The 16,896-nt window shown below is 37.3% G+C and overlaps 1 protein-coding gene and 1 pseudogene across 1 annotated transcript; both read left to right on the top strand.

Moving 5' to 3' along the window:
- The first annotated feature begins 88 nt into the window (after window positions 1-88).
- On the top strand, window positions 89-7,247 carry LOC107283810 (granzyme A). Its single transcript, XM_015811771.1, has 5 exons — window positions 89-169; window positions 1,788-1,926; window positions 3,432-3,567; window positions 4,584-4,856; window positions 6,710-7,247. The coding sequence occupies exons 1-5, from the start codon at window positions 112-114 to the stop codon at window positions 6,863-6,865; spliced, it is 762 nt and encodes a 253-aa protein (XP_015667257.1). The 5' UTR covers window positions 89-111; the 3' UTR covers window positions 6,866-7,247.
- Window positions 7,248-10,672: 3,425 nt separating this feature from the next.
- LOC114922303 lies at window positions 10,673-16,476 on the top strand (annotated as a pseudogene).
- The last annotated feature ends 420 nt before the right edge of the window (window positions 16,477-16,896 follow it).

Here is a 16,896-nt window from a genome sequence, read left to right as displayed (position 1 = left end):
AAAAGAATGCTCTTTACAGGATGAAACCAACAACCACTTCCTTTCCATCTTCAGTATATATATATAGAGAGAGAGATTCTCTACTTTGATGTGGAGAAATACAAAAAAGCAATGATGGTTCTTCTAATGTGGTTCTCTGTTGTGATTTTTCTCCTTGGCATTCCCGGAGGTAAGTGCTAAATTATACTAGTTTTTTTATTGTTAATTTCTTTTCATTTCTGATAATGTCACTTCAGAATGATCAATGAAAGGATAAACAGATAAGCCACGCTGTTTGTTTCAAATGTATGGATTTCTCCTTGAATTTGGACAGTGATGAAGAGAAAACTACTCAGGTCTCCTTCAGGCAATAGAAGGCCCACAGGAGAGAGTCAAAGCTACAGTTTTAAGATGATAGTTTTATTACATATACTAGAAAAGCCATAATGAAGAGAAGCAACTATTGTAAGATTCAGGATATATGTACTGCATATAGTTTTATATACATGCACAAACACAAACATACATATACACAGAAGAGATCCAAAGTCCAAATCTGACACCTTTTCTCCTGTTCATGAAACCTCATAGGCTGAGAATCACTCATTAAGTGTTAGGAGTGGTTAGCCTCAATAAGTTATTGTTGTATCAGACCAATGAGATTTTTGCTGTTGACCATATCACACCCAACCCACATAATGCCAGAGTTTGGGACTGTATCAGGAGAGGACAACCTGAGTAAAGTACTGGGTTTATTCTTGCATATACTGTAAATTGCAATATTTAATTATTAAGTATTTATATTATTGCATCAGAATCCCACCATTTCTAAGTATAAGGGCAATGTGAATCAGTATCAGTAATGAGTAAGTTCGCTCCCTTTATATTACTTTTTCCCTTTGAGTCTCTCTGCAACAGAACTGTCCTGACATTTCTGTTGATTAATCACTGCACTGGTTATTGGGAAGAGTGATGACAGAGAACACAAACTCAGATGAGAACAGGAAAATGGAAGAAGTGTCACTCAGCAAAGAGGGAGAGAGAGAGATAGAGACAGAGAGACAGAAAAACAGGAAGAAATTTTGTTGTTTTCTTATCGTTTCTCTATTCCTTACACTTTCATTCTTGTGCTCTGTTTTATTTCTTTCAATAAAGCCCAAAGTGTATAAAATAATTATTAGATAATTGTGCATTGTATCCATCAATAAAGATATTTAATTTAAATATAATACTTTATTGGTTTATTAAGTTAATCAGTACTTAATTAATCAGTACTTAATTTTAGGCACTTTAGTGAGAATCAGACTTGCTCAATATTCTCTAGAAGGCAATCCAGAACATTTAGCTTTTTAGAATAGAATTGTCAGGTAACATTGTGCACTAATGTTCTTGCAGATACATGTCCCAATATTACTGAGATATTCAGTATAAATCATATAAAAAGTACACTTTAATGAAAAGTAATCATTAAATTTAGCTATTTCCAAGCACAATAGAAGGACCCAGCAACGTCCATATTTTTATATGTTCCAAGGTATGTAACTATGCTTCTCTAATCTGGTGTCCTCCAGATGTAATCCCTAAAAGTCCAAGGTAAGCATGCCAAAACTGGAAGTGTTACAATTTAAAGGTGAGAAATGTGTTAATAAGGGCAAAAAAGCAAGATTGCTTTGATTGATTAGTGTGAGCACTTTGTATGATGAAAGATTCACATATTGTGTTGGTTTCTTTTTCCTCTTTAACTAATGGATTAACCTAAAGTTGCATTTTGTGACTCGTGATTAGCTTGGCTTCTTCATTCTGTTTAGATCACTGTGCCCAGATCATTGGAGGAAAAGAATCAGTTCCACATTCAAAACCTTTTATGGCCAAGATCAAAAACCCAAAGATTTGTGGGGGGACCCTGATCAAATCAAACTGGGTATTAACAGCAGCTCACTGCATCATGTAAGTTTGGAAGTTTTGCTAGTTTTTTATTTATTTATTTTTAAAATCAGGTTTTATTTATATATTTCTTCCAAGCATAACATAGCCCTGCAATTTAGGGATGAGCAAAACCTAAAATTTCAACCCAAGCAGAAATTATCCACTAGGTATCATCTTTCAGGTAAATTGTTCACTGATCCCAGCTTCTTGGCATAAATTCTAGGGGTGGCAATGAAGCAAAGAAATCCAATCTATGTTTTGTGTGTGTGTGTGTGTGTGTGTGTGTGTGTGTGTGGGTGTGTGTGTGTATGTGCCTGTGTGCATTACTTGAATTTTTCAATAGAATAAATATGTATAAAAAGAGATTGAAAGTAAGAAAAGGGGGGAAACAGAAAAGGAATTAAAAGAGAAGAAAATATACATTCTTTCTATCAAATAATTATCACTTTATTACTTACCCTATTCTCTTTGACCCTTTTGAATTCCCAAATGAAGAAATCATTAATTTGATTTTTTTCTTCTTTCAACAAAAACTCTATGTAAGGTTTCCAGCTTCTCAAAAGAAATGGTTTTTTTCCTTTTTTTTCTTTTTCTGTATCCAGACTGGTTAGCTTTGCTATTTTTGTGAGTTCAGTTAATTTTATAATCCAATCTTCCATTGTACATATTTCATTATTTTCCCAACCTTTTGCATACAATAATTTTGCCACAGTTACCATATACAATATTGCTTTCTCATACTTCTTTTCTAATTCCATGACCATAAAACCCAGCAGGCCTAATTCTGACCTCATCATAAAAAGATAACCTAGTTTTGATGGTCAGGCTCTGAACAGATGAAGAGCCAGAAGCCACAGGAGGGAGAAACTGGGATAAACCAAAAACTTGGGCAAAATAGGAGACAAGATTGTGCTGGCATACCTGGCTGAAGAATTCTGGGAGTTGAAGTCCACAAGTCATAAAAGGGCCAAGTTTGAAGACCCCTGCTGTAGATCATGATAGAGAATGTTTCTGTTCTCTCAAAGGTCCTCATCCCAATCTTTCTTTTCCATGTAGAGCAAAGCATGACATTAATAGTGCATGCCTCCCAGCACATTATTGGTGTTATTGTTCTTGTGAAAATGGCATATAATTTGACCTCCCTTTGATTTTCAACCTCCAGAACACCCATATATTGGTGTGAATGTATTGTAATTTATTATTGAACTTATCCAGAAATAGGCCATTGAAAGTATTTTGCATCTCCTATCAAAAATATATTTACTTCCACTGTTGAAATAATACTCTAATAAAAATGGAAGTAAATGATGCTTTATAACTGAATATATCTAAGCCTGCTGTCTCCAAATCTTAAACTTATGTGCCAAGAAATAAACAATGTTAAAACCAGTAGAATTTAACTCTGAAGAAACATAGAAGATTGAATTGCCAAATGATAAGGCTTAATATCCAGCTGAGATTATACCACATTGTACTTGCTAGAAATGAACTTTATTCAATTCTTATTTATCCTCTTTGCTTTTTAGAACAAATAACACTGAAGTTATTCTTGGAATTCATTCAGAAAAAGACAGAACAAAACAAGTTTTCAAAGTTAATAAGCACATTTATCACCCGTGCTATGATAAATTCACAAAGGAGAATGACATTATGCTTCTTCAGGTATGTTCTAAAGGATATACATAATATACATGGGATGGATGGCAAGAATGGTTTCTCCTTTTCTTTATGAATACAGAGTCCTTGACATAGCCTCATTTGGGACTGGAACTTCCATTGATATGCGAGGCAGTTCTTAAAAAAATCATGCCAAATTTTATGACTTTTTTTGCTATGGTTATTAAGCAAATCATTGCAGTTATTAAGTGAAACATTCAAATCTGGCTTTCCCCATTGACTTTGCTTGTCATAAGCCATCTAGGAAGGCTGCCAATGGAAATCACATGACCCTAGGCTACTGCAACCATCATAAATCCATGCTGTTTGCTAAGGGCCCAAATTTTGATCACATGACCACAGGGATGCTGCAATGATCGTAAGTATGAGAACTGGTCATAAGTCACTTTTTTGAGTGCCATCATAATCTCAAACAGCAGCTAAACAAATGGTTCTAACTTGAGGATGACCTGGATTGTGGTGGCAGCTATTCCTTTATAGAAATCAATGCACAAGGGATTTAGCTCTAGCCTTGAGAAGGGAGAGGAAGAAAAGGGAATAATTATTCACTCATGTTGTTGATCTGACCTACCTCAAAGGGCTGACAAGCAGCCCATAAGGGGAACATGACAGTTGAGGCCCAATTGATTGGCGTAGGAACCACCAGTGGAATGAAGAATATTCTCACACTCAAGTGAGGAAACTTACTTTTCCCTTTAATGTCAGAGATGGAGAGTAGGAGGGAGGAGTTCTTATTTCTATATAAATGATCAGCAGGTGTAAAATTACACATATTGAAGGAAGTTCAAAGCATTAATGTTGTTTGTTTTTAATTGCAAAGGGCTCAAATGGTATAAATGTTGCTTCTCAGACTCATTATATCTGCCCAACATTGTAACATAGGTCAGGCTGAGATGAGGTGACTCTCCAAGGTGTAAGTCTAACATACGATGCATTACACACCATATTGACTGTTAATGTAAGGATTAATCTCTTCTGCCTTCCCTCTTGTCCCATTTAAGCTTAATAAACAAGCAAAACTTAACAAGAATGTGGCCATCGTCAAGCTTCCTCGAGTGTATGGTGACCTCAAGGCTGGAACACAGTGTCTGGTAGCTGGTTGGGGGGTTACTCAGAGTGGAAGTAAGACACCATCAGATGTCCTCCGTGAAGTTAATGTCTCTGTCATTGCAAGAAGCACCTGCAATGATCAAAAGCACTATAATTCTCAGCCTCTAGTAACAATGAATATGGTCTGTGCGGGTGACAAGAGAGGAGGCAAGGATGCATGCTCTGTAAGTATATCTATCTACCTACTCTGAATTTTTGAAATTCAAAAATAGTATATGGAAAGCAGAATTTGAAAGAATTAGTAATCATACTTGCATGCTTCTAGTGTTCTAAGAAATCAAAGTCCTACTCTAACAACTGTAAAATTAGTAAAATCTTCCCATCATAAAGTCAGTTGCAAAAAAGCCATCTGGAATTATATATCCATTCAGACTGGCTGCATTATGGCCTGTGATGAATCTTTAACAAAAAGTACAGGTCGTCCTCGACTTACGACCACAATGGAGCCCAGAATTTCTGTTGCCAAGTGAGACATTTGTTAAGTGAATTTTACCTCATTTTACAATCTTTCTTGCCGTCGTTAAGTGAATCACGGCAACTGCTAAGTTAGTAACACATTTGTTAAGTGAATCCGGCTTCCCCATTGACTTTTGCTTGTCAGAAGGTCGCAAAAGTCAGAAGGTCGTGACCCTGGGACTCTGCAACTGTCATAAATGCAAGTCAGTTGCCAAGCGTCTGAATTTTGATCACATGACCATGGGGATGCTCCAATGTTCATAAGGGTGAAAAATGGTCATAAGTCACTTTTTTCAGTGCTATTGTAACTTTGAACAGTTGCTAAATTGTAAGTCAAGGAGTACCTGTACTTATCGATGAAGCACTGGGGGGGGGCAGAATAGACTGTGAATTTTTCAGAATACTAATCTGAAGTGCAGCTGGCTCCTTGTTTGCCTAAATGTGGTTACATTCTCCACCTATTCAGAATTCACACTTGTAGAATAGATGGTATCTTTATGCAGCTAAATGAAATAGTCATTTCCTCAAGAAAATATATGGCTGGCAGTGATGGGAGTGAGATAAAGCACGAACACCCAACAGAGATATATGCACACAGAAACACACTCTCCACTTCTTCAAAAAATATATATTTTCACTTTAACTCATGTTCCCTCATAGTGAAATAAGCAAGCTCGTGGGGGGGGGGGACAAGCATATATGTACAGTCAGAAATACAACTATTTTCTGAAAAGTGCCATTTTAGATTTAGGTTTATTTGTCTATTTTGTAGAATTCCATCTACCTCTCTTTTATATCAAGGATTCCTTCTTCCCATCTTTTTCCACCCCATTAATTCCGAAAAATAGGTTTGACCAAGAGAGAGAGACAGAGAAAGAGACAGAGACATAGAAAGGCAGACACTCAGTCCAGGGGGTCTGCAGAGGGTCAAAAAAGTCAAGATGGTAGCCAAAAACCAGACATTCAAAGCCCTGCCCCTTTTTTACATGCTTCAGGGCAGAAGGCTGATTCTATAATCAGGATCTGGGCATCCTTCTCCACTTCTGGCACTGAGGGTCAAGCTATTCCAGAGTGAGGGGATTCCTGTTGAGAAAGCATCCTGTCCCCCATCCTCCCCATCCAAACTGAAAGGATACAGTCCCAAAGATAACTAAAGCCCAAGCTAATTAGAGCTTTATACATAAAAACAAGCCTCTTGAATTTGAACAGAAACCTGCCAGCAACCAGAGCATCTCCCAGAGATGTTACTCTATTTGGCCAAGCTGATTAGCAAACGTCATCAAGAAGGCCAGTGCACTCCGTGTGAATTGCAGCTTCTGATAATCATCTTTGTAGCAGGGCCTTGTACAACAAACTGTAGTAGTCTAATCAGGAGATGACAATGGCATGAATCCTTCATTATTGTATACTACAATTGTCCCTTGAAAGAGAAAAGCATAAAGAGTCACTGTATCGGTCAGATGGGCAGCATAGAAATTTAATGAATAAATAAATAAATACAATTGCTGCAAATAATGCAAAATCTCTCTTTACAACCCCCCTTTTTTTCTCCCTTGTGCAGGGTGATTCAGGTGGTCCTTTGATGTGCAAAGGGGAACAAAGAGGCATCGTTTCCTTTGGTAAAGGATGTGGACAGTCTAAGTATCCTGGTATCTACACCCTTCTGACAGATAGATATTCTCGTTGGATAAGAAGTGTTATACAAGGCAGTTTATAGAATTATTGTTGATGTTGACATTCTTTTTTATTATATTCATTCATTATGATTTCTTTAAAACAATCTTTTCCAGCCTTTTCCCTCCAGATGCATTTGACTAGTGAGTCACACCATACCCAGCTAGCACAACCATTGAGCCTGCTGGCTAAAAATAACATTGACTTCAGATGAATTCATCTGGAGGGTGAATTGATCAGCTTTGGTATTTAGGTTTTCTATTTAAATGCAATTTTGTAACAAAGGTTTTTTTTCTTTATAAAAGATAAGCACAAGTTTCTAGAAATTGGCTGTATTTTTCTCTCTCTCTCTCTCTCTGAACACTTACTCTGCTAGATAAAGTTATTCCCATGTCTATCACAAATGAAATGGTATTTTATTTCCAAAAAGCAGAAGAAAATAAATCCTTGTTGAAAACCATTTTGTTATTGTTGTTGTTCTTTTGTGCTATGTATCCAGTGTTTGCTTGTGGCAAACTTCAGACATTTTCTATATTTGAAAGAATGGGTTTCTGTGCTGGGAATGGCTTCTAAATGCCTTCTATGGGATGGCATACCATAACAGGACTATTCTTATAATTGGAGGTCCTTTGCAATTGCAAAATTCCCAGATATGCACACGAGTCCTTATTATTTGAGACTTCTTATGAATCTATACACCAGGGGTCTTCAGACTTGGCCCTTTCATGACTTGTGGGCTTCAATTCCCAGAATTCCTCAGCCAGCAATGCTGGCTGAGGAATTCTGGGAGTTGAAGTCCACAAGTCATAAAAGAGCCAAGTTTGAAGACTCTTGCTATACACCACTTTTATGAGTGACGATGTGAGGGCACCAAAAGCACTGGAACTACTTATCTCCTGCAGTTACGAAGTCTTCATCACTTGATGTTTTCAAACAAATGTTGGACAACCATTTGTCTGAGATCCCAAAGGTGCCTTTTCAGGAGGCAACTAGATTTTCTTGTTTTTTCTTTGAAGACATTTCACTTCTGTTTAAGAAGCTTCTTGGACAACCGTGACCTGGATGACTGAGAATCTCCATAGACATTTGTCTGAGATGATGTGAGGCAGGGGATTGACTACAAGATTAGCTTATCTGCTGGTGACCTTCTACCATTGCTCCATAGAGAACATTCTAACCTATTGCATTTGTGTGTGGTTTGCCAACTGCAGAGTAGCAGATAAGAAAACGCTCCAGAGAGTCATTACGATTGCCCAGAGGATTATTGGCTGCCTTCTCCCCCCCCCCTCCCCCATGAACTGTACTGTGTTAGGAAAGCCTAAAACATTCTCATCTCATCCCAGACATTCTTTTTTTTTTTTGAACTATTATCATCTGGCAGACAGTACAGGATAATAAAAACAAAGACAAATAGGCTGAAAAATAGTTTTTATACCATTATAATATAAAACATTATAAATTCAGTTAGAACCTGATAAATATTATAAATTCAGTTAGAACCTCTAAGGTTATCATAGCAGCTATGCAAGTAGGACGTTTCGGTTCTTAGACAATATTTCTTTACAGTATGTGTAGTCATCTTCAAAGCAATTTCGTTTTGAATTGAAACCACAAAGGAAACCCAGGTATCAATCCTGTGTTCTAGAAATCATTATGACATCATGGAATTTCAGTAATCCCTCTAATGCACAACTATTTAATTCAGAAATTCTCCAAAGCATCCACTAGCTATTAGTGGAAGGAGAATTACACAGGGAAGACCATATATAGAGAATGGGGTAATATTGGAAAACAGGCAGTTTATGTAGGGGAATGTACATCCAGGAAGATTATTAAATTTCAAAAGAAATTTAAAAGGCACTGATGATAATCAAACATATCACCCCATGGATGATTTACACTACCCTTGTGTTTGGGAACAGTGGTTTATGAGACACATGCTTAACGCTCTACTGGGCAAGAGCAGCTTCATTGCCCATTGAAAACATGAAGCATTTCATATATTTCTGCTTATAAAGTGAAGCAGAAAATAACTTATTTCCTTCTTGGCCCAATTCCATATCTGAGCTGCTTCCTCTGAAGCCATGTTTGAAACAACAACGTGTGTGTGTAGTGCAGTGTTTGAACTCTGCCAATACATTTGCAAGAATACAAGAATATACTATGCAAGAATATTCTATGCAAGGATAGGATAGACATCTGAGGCTTTTTTCTCAGGCTTGATTCAAGATGCTGGTTTCTATCTATGAAATCAAAACATTTGAGATGACAGATCTTTTCCTTTCCATAATTTGCAATGTGAAGCCAGTCCCATGATCTGTGTTCTAGATAGGTGAAACTGGAGAAGAATACTTAGCTTTTTTAATAGCATTTCTCAACTAAGGAATCTTACCTAGATTAACTGCCTTTTAGATGGCTGGTGAAGACAACATTGTTGGTGGAACGTTTAATAATCCTTCTTTATGAATTTATAATTATTCTTTATTTCCAAGGCATGAAATATTGTTCAGCATTTTCAACTGATATACCTTTTTAGTTATTTATGTTGGTTCATTCTGTTGAGCACCCACTGAGCAGAAAAGATAGTATTGCATGATTCTATACTGATTAAATAAATAAAATGGCTTATCAGGAGTATTTATGAATGTTGACAATTTGACCCTTCCCCAGTCAAACCTAAATTGTGCTCGATAGCAAATTTCTAAGAATTTTCTTTCACCTTTTGATGGTGAAAGAAATTACAACTAACTGAAATGCAACTTTCGGTGGAAATGTTTTATGCTTGCCTAGTCTGCCAACTTTATCTCCTTCTCACCAATTGTCAAGAAAAAATAAATAAAGAGGTTTGAAACTGACAGGAAAATAGGAGAACAGAGTATTTGTGGTACAAAAATAATGTAAAAGATCTCTATTTGCATTTCTACTGTACATGAACCTACCTATTTTAGCTTGTCCTTGCTACAAAGCCACCAGTTGTTAGAATAGACTAGAACAGTGGTTCTCAACCTTTTTAATGCCGCGACCCCCAACCGGTCGTAAGTCGAGGACTAAACCGGTCGTAAGTCGAGGACTAAACCGGTCGTAAGTCGAGGACTAAACCGGTCGTAAGTCGAGGACTACCCAACCGGTTGTAAGTCGAGGACTTTCCCTGCCCAGGAGCGCCGTGCATGCGTGGTTCCACCCCCTGCGCCGGCTGAGGCGTAGCTGGCAAGCGGCAGAGATGGAGCAGGCCGACCACCAGCTGGCCCAGCCCAAGGGAGGTAAGGCACCCACCGGAAAAGGGGGAAAAAATGGCAGACAGCCTTGCTTGGTGACCCCCGTGAAATGGTCGATCGACCCATAGGTTGAGAACCGCTGGACTAGAATGTATAAATTAAGATGCCTATTAATGGGGTTCTGTTCTCATGAGAACAGAATCACTGTATGTTCCTTTTATCTTGTATTGCATGGTGAGCTTCTACAGAAGGTTCTTGTTTGAAAGAAGTCAGCCACCAATTGACCCAGTATGACCCCATATAAACTTTAGTTTACATGCTGTTAGGGACAGCAGCCGTCCTCCAGAGTTTTTACTGATGGATTTAGCCATCTTCCAAAGATCTGTCACAAAGAATGATGAACATCCATCCCATCACACAATTCTAGAAGTTACTGGAGGAACAGAATGCTGATGTCATAATCATGTGGGCTTCTAGTAGACTTTTGTTCAGTCTTTCTCCAGAATTAGCTACAGCTAATTTCTCTCTCTTTCTCTGGCCCCACTGCACACCTTGCTAAACTCTGCTGCCTAGAAATGATACCTCCTTCTCCAAAGACTTTTTATTATGAGTGAATATTTCTGAACTTGCCAAAAATGCATTTAGCAAATGAATTCTGGGTTTTTTTATGTATTCAGTATATACTGAATATCTTGTTGTTGGTGAATTCAAAGTAGCATCTATGGAGCTTTTGTTTGTTTTGTGCTTTTCTATTACCATTTTCTTCCTCAGAAACCAGAGGGGTAAGTGCTATTTTGTGAATGTATTTTCCTCACTTTGTCTATTGCACAAAGGCAATTGTTTAAAGTGAATGGGAGGTTTGCCATAATGGGAACAAGGTGGTCTAAAGAAACAGAAAACTCTCAAACCGAAGATCCCCATTCTCTCATCACCAGGTCCAGCTCCATGCCCACCCCACCCCCACCCTCTGCTCCACCAAAAAGTAAAAGCTTTTCCCCAACTAGCAAATGATTTTCTAGCACCAACAAGGCTTTAAAAGATTTTGAATAAAGCCTTTTTTTCAAAGCCTCAATGATACATGGAGGGATTTGTGCTAAGGCAGAAATGACCACAGGAGAGGATCAAAGGGGCGCATCACTCCAGCATGATGCAAATTTCATATCTTTCGAACATGCTCTGTGATGTCACATGGATATATGAAAGAGGTGGAAACATCTGTCGCCCTTGCATGATGCTGCTCTCATCATAGAGAAAAGAAGGGCTAGAGGTGACATGGTAGCAGTCTTCCAGTATTTGAACGGCTGCCACAAAGAAGAGGGGATCAACTTATTTTACAAAGCACCAGAAGGAAGACAAGAAACAATGGATGAAACTAATCAAGGAGTGAAGCAACCTGGAATTAAGGAGAAAATTCCTATCAGTGAGGACAATTAACCAGTGGAATAGCTTGCTTTCAGTCCTTGTGGGTGTTTCATCACTAGAGGTTTTAAGAAGAGACTAGACAACCATTTTTCTGAAATGCTATAGGGTCTCCTACTTGAGCAGGGAGTTGGACTAGAAGACCCCCAAGGTCCCTTCCAGATCTATTCTGATTGATTGATCATTTTGATAAAAGCATTGGACCCTGCTGACACAGCAAGCAAAGCGATTATCTTCTCTCCCAAATAGAAAAGCATTGCAATAAAGCTTCAAAGAGTTTCTACTCATTTTGCACTTGAGGTTGCTATTCATACATTTGAAGTTTGCATATCCAAATGCAAAATACTTTCATTGCATTTCTCTCTGATAATAGTCTATCACAGCCTAAGCTGTTCATTGTGGCTTAAAGGTTATAACTCTCACATTTTTCAAACATGTAGATTTACTTCAAAAACAGCTTGGCACCACTGTCTTGCAAAGAATGGTGTCCCGCTATTCTACTGCCCCCCCCAAAGTAAACTGAGGAAGGAGAGGGAGCCTTCTATAACAGGAATCAACTTGTTTCCTTCTATAAAATGGCTGGTTTGCAACTAGCTGCCATTTTGTGTATAGACAAGCCTCCCCAACATTTATTTTGTTAGACCTCCCATGACACAGTCTCACACTGTGAAATGAACCTACTGGTCCAAAATCACAATACCCTCCTCAATTCCAACTGGAAAAATATCCTAAATATAAGGATAAAAGGAATAAGTGCTCTAATGCTAACCTCTTCTGTCACCATTTGCACATACAGAGTAATTTTGTGCATCAAAAAGTCTTCATTATATGTTTTAAAATTTTGATTTGCAGAGTTCTAAACTGTGTAGAGAAATTCTAGCAACAGAAACTTCACCATAAATATGAAAACAGAAGAAGCAGAACTAATGTGATCATCTTTATTTACTTCATTGCTTGCATGTGATTACAGTCAGTGAATGGAGCTCTTCAATAGTTAATTCATAATTAATTCATAGTGTGATGTGCAATTGGCTTTTCTCATAGGTCAATCTGCAGATGTAGCTGAAGAAGAACATTCAATACCATACGTGGTTGGTCTCATCAAACACAAACATTTATTATGTGCAGGAACATTGATCAAACAGAACTGGTTGTTAACAGCAGCCCATTGCTTTCCGTGAGTATCCATATTTTGTTCAAAAGTTTTCTTGCAATTGTATCAGTTCTCAAACATACTTTAGGCAAGCCTATTAGATCCTTTCTACCCAGATATCTAGAGTTGATTTATAGTATAACTTGCTAGAAATAATTGCCTACCATAGGATTTAAGTTAACTCAGGAAAACACAACTGTTAAATACCTATCTATCAATCAATCAGTCAGTCAATAAATCACATAGAAGTGATGTTATTATGGTTCACTGTGCAGTCATCCAGACTGGATTTGGCATTTCTGCCACCTATCGAATCCTTCCGAAGGGCTTGGGAAAAGCAGCAGTTGTCCTTTGATAGTGATTACGTATTCCAGATGCTTGGAGTTGTAGTCCCCCAGATACGTGGTTGGCATTATGCTGTGTAAAGTGGAATTTCAATCATTGAGAGATGATTTGGAGAAGATGCCCAAAGACAAACATTGTATAAAAGTAAGAGGAAGGACAGATATGAGAAGACAAATATTACTATATTGAATTACTATATGCTCTAAGTTAACTTCTCTTTTTAGGAGTGAAGAAACATATATTGGTGTTGGAAGACAAGCCATAACCAAAGACGAAGGAAGAGAGTTTATAAACATTACCAAAATCTTTTTCTACCCAGGATTTAATCCAAAAACATTTGAAAATGATATTATGCTTTTGAAGGTAAATCTGTAAATTGATTGTGAATGTTCTGAGAAAAAACTATAGCATTGTGTTTATTGACATGAGCATGATCCTTGAGCAAAGTGTAATTAATTTATGCTTGTTTATTTCCTGGCTCTTGACCAAACACAACAAATCAAAACAAATTAGTTTACAATTTTATAAAACAATAATACAATAAAATAATCAAACCAATAAGGTTTAACAAATCAGGAATGATCATTACTGTATAATGATAGAGTGAAAAACCTAAAAACTTCAAAATTACTAGAGCCAGGAAGCCAAAATGCATAATCAAAATAAGAACCAAAGAGAGAAGAGTGAAATGGAGAAATGGAAATGTAAAAGACTTTAACTTCAACAAGGTCCCAAAATTGGAACTTCTGCAGTCTGGATGGTACAAGCCTTCTTGTCACTCAAGAGAGTTTTTGCTTGTTCAGATTGCAAAATAGTTTCCTGGGAATTCATCAAGAACTATAATACCTGCGCAATCTGTAAGAGCAAACTTTTTCACATGGCAGGCCTGCTAAAACTCCATTATCAAAAATGTATTGTCTGCTGTTTCGTATGTCTATTCAACTTCATTCTATCACCTTCACTTAGCAGGCATTCAAAAGTGATTATTTATAGCTACTGTACTGTATAATATGGTGAGCATTCTGGGGATATTAGAAGTATTTCCCTGCAGACGTACTTACTCTTTTCTGGGAAATACCAATATGCTATCTGGAACCAGCTTTGAATTCCATCAGTTATTTTTGAGTGAGCTATAAGCCAAGCAAGGGAATTCATGGGCTGTAGGCCAAACATTTTTCAGGATTTCCTTTATATCTACTTCTTTCCCCAGCTCCATTGATTTTCCATATTTTCTCATTTCACCTGTCCCAGCATTAAGGAAGAGGAAAGATTTATTTCTGATCTGTAGCAGAAAAGAGTTACTTATCTCAGCATTGGAATATGAGATTTATCTCTCATCTGTAGACTCCAAATAAGCCCTTTTATTGGAGTGGAAAAATAAACCAACTGGTAAGAAAAGAAGATTAATTTCCCACAAATCTGAGTTAGATTAGGGAGTGATATAATCAGCAGCATCTATTAAAACTTAATTCAAGTGAGCTATTTTTATTTTTTTTTTATCAGCTTCATATTATGGCAACAAAGCTTAAAATTAACGTCATCCCACTTCCTAAGTCTACCCATGATATCAAAGCAGGAACTTCCTGCATCGTAAAAGGATGGGGAACTATTAGTAAAAGAAGGAGATTTAAGAAATTCCGTGCAGTTAACGTCACCATCGTTGACAGAAATATCTGCAATGATAAGAAACATTATAATTCTCATCCTTTTGTGACAATGAAGATGGTATGCGGTGGAGAGAAAAACAGCGGAAAGGATTTATGTGTGGTAAGATAACTCTGTGCAGATTAAGATTGCTTCCCAGGTAAAATGATCGCTTCCATGTGGTTTTGGGAGAGTAAGGAATCAGGAAACCCACTTTTTTTTAGCTGTGGCCCCATTGTATGAACACTATCCCCAAAGATAAGGATGGACCCTAGTCTACAAGTATTTTGCATACAAGCTAAAACAGCATTGTTCCAACAGGTATGTGGCCCTTAGGCTAAATAAATGGAGCCCTTCATGTACCAGGATTTCTTATTGTTATTGTTCATATCCTTTTTAAATGTTCGTTTTTCTTTGCCCATAGTCCACCAGAATTGGAGGAGGTTACACATATAAATAGTAGGAAATGTCTTTTCAAAAATTGGAATAAAACAGTTGATACAAATGTTCATCAAACATATTGTACATTCTTTTATGTAGAAAGATATATCCTCACAATTTAAGAAGACAGAATTATTGTGCTCTTGATTTCCCCACTGACTGTCCATAGGACCTTTGTAATCGTTGCAGTGTCTGCTGCTAAAGTGCAAACAATTGAAGGGGAATGTCAGGTTCCTAGTATCTCTTCTTATAGGATTTTTTTTTTACATTGCACTGGATCTGAGAGTCCTTCAGAGACAAGACTGTCCTCTTTGAAAGAGGAGATAAGCTTTTCCATTACTGATCAACTGAAGGAACTTAGTCATCTGTAGGGACTCATAGGGATGACCTTTGAGAAACTGTTCAAAACTCTTACAACCACATATGGAAAGACGTGGTTTAAGCCCAGGACAAGGAGAAAGTATTAGAGAAAGACTAGAACAATTCCTCCCTGACTCCTCAGCATATAATAGGGAGGCAAGGGAAAATGCAAGATTCTGTTACTAAAGACTATCTCAATAAAGTATAGTTCTAGTCTTCTTGTAGAGTGGACTTCCTAATTTGGACAGCCTCAAAAGGCTAACACCATCTGGCTCTTTGGCTGATGAATTGCAAGATAATCCACAGCAACAGTCCTTTGCTTCAAAACAGTGGATCCAACTAGGAACTTGAAGCCTCATTTCCTTTTACCTGTCTGTAGTATGTGTGAGATGTTGCCTATTAAAAATGGGTGGGGCTTTGATCACTTGACCATGCCTGCCATTTTGAAACCAGTGTTTCAGATTGCTCAGAATCCATTAAATGAAGAACATAACACATTACACCCCCATTTATATCTTGATATGTCTTAGGCACAGGGAACTTTTTTCTTCCACCAGTGAACTTTTTAAATTATTATTTTCTCCAAGAATCACAGAAGTGGTGCAGAGATGTCATGGTTATGGAAGAAGCAACATTTTCTGCCTCTTTTTATTTTATGGGAGAAATGAGATTTGTGCCAAATAAACCTACTAAGCTTCTTTGAAATTGAATATGTTTAAGTTGTTAAAAATAAATAATTTTTTTACTAGCCAGAGTTGTTATTTTGCCATTAATTTTCAATTGTGTGATCCTAGGAAAAGCAAAAAGTAGACTTAGGGTCATCTAACTGCTGGTTTTTGTTACTTTTTCTGCATATATCAGCAGAGCTATCTTAGCTTTTGTGAATGCTAACACACCCCTGTCTGTCTTTTTTCTCAGGGTGATGACGGTGGGCCTTTGATATGCAGCGGGCAGCAATTAGGTATTGTCTCCTTTGTTAAAAAATGTGACAATCCCCAATACCCTGGCATCTATACTCAGCTCACAGACACCTATATCTCCTGGATAAAGACGATCATAGATGAAAATTCACATTGAATGAACAATATTTGAAGACGTTTTTCTGTTAGCTTGTGACTACTTATTTATCAATTTTCCCATCTCGGTTCCTGCATTATAGCTTCCCTTATACATATGGAGAAGAGAGTGATGGTAACTCATTCAATGCTAGGTATACCAGCTACAGACTCTATACTGTAAATGTTTGAGGTTGGTCCTGAAGCTCAGCATCTCCAGACCAGTTTTAATTTTCAGTCCATTGGTACTAAAGTAGGTTTCTATTCTCTGGCAAAAAAGTATTTTTTTATAAAAAGTAAATGCTTTGAGTATGAAATAGAAGTTTCAGCTTAGAAAGTTTATTGGCCTCCAGCTTTTGCATTACCTTCTCACTGAAAAATCTACCCTGCAAAAAGAAAATAATGAACACTAAGGTAGTTTTCCCACTGCTGGCAGCAAATT

The sequence above is a fragment of the Protobothrops mucrosquamatus genome, unplaced genomic scaffold (assembly GCF_001527695.2).
Source record: "Protobothrops mucrosquamatus isolate PMUCROS unplaced genomic scaffold, P.Mucros_1.0 scaffold48, whole genome shotgun sequence".
NCBI lineage: Eukaryota > Metazoa > Chordata > Lepidosauria > Squamata > Viperidae > Protobothrops > Protobothrops mucrosquamatus.
The sequence above is the reverse complement of the archived record's forward strand: the minus strand, read 5'-3'. Positions and strand labels throughout refer to the sequence as shown.

Coding starts and splice junctions, on each gene's coding strand:
- LOC107283810 (XM_015811771.1), top strand. CDS start 112: ATGATGGTTCTTCTAATGTGGTTCTCTGTTGTGATTTTTCTCCTTGGC. Junction 1,927..3,431: donor ACAGCAGCTCACTGCATCAT/GTAAGTTTGGAA, acceptor TTTGCTTTTTAG/AACAAATAACACTGAAGTTA. Junction 3,568..4,583: donor ATGACATTATGCTTCTTCAG/GTATGTTCTAAA, acceptor GTCCCATTTAAG/CTTAATAAACAAGCAAAACT.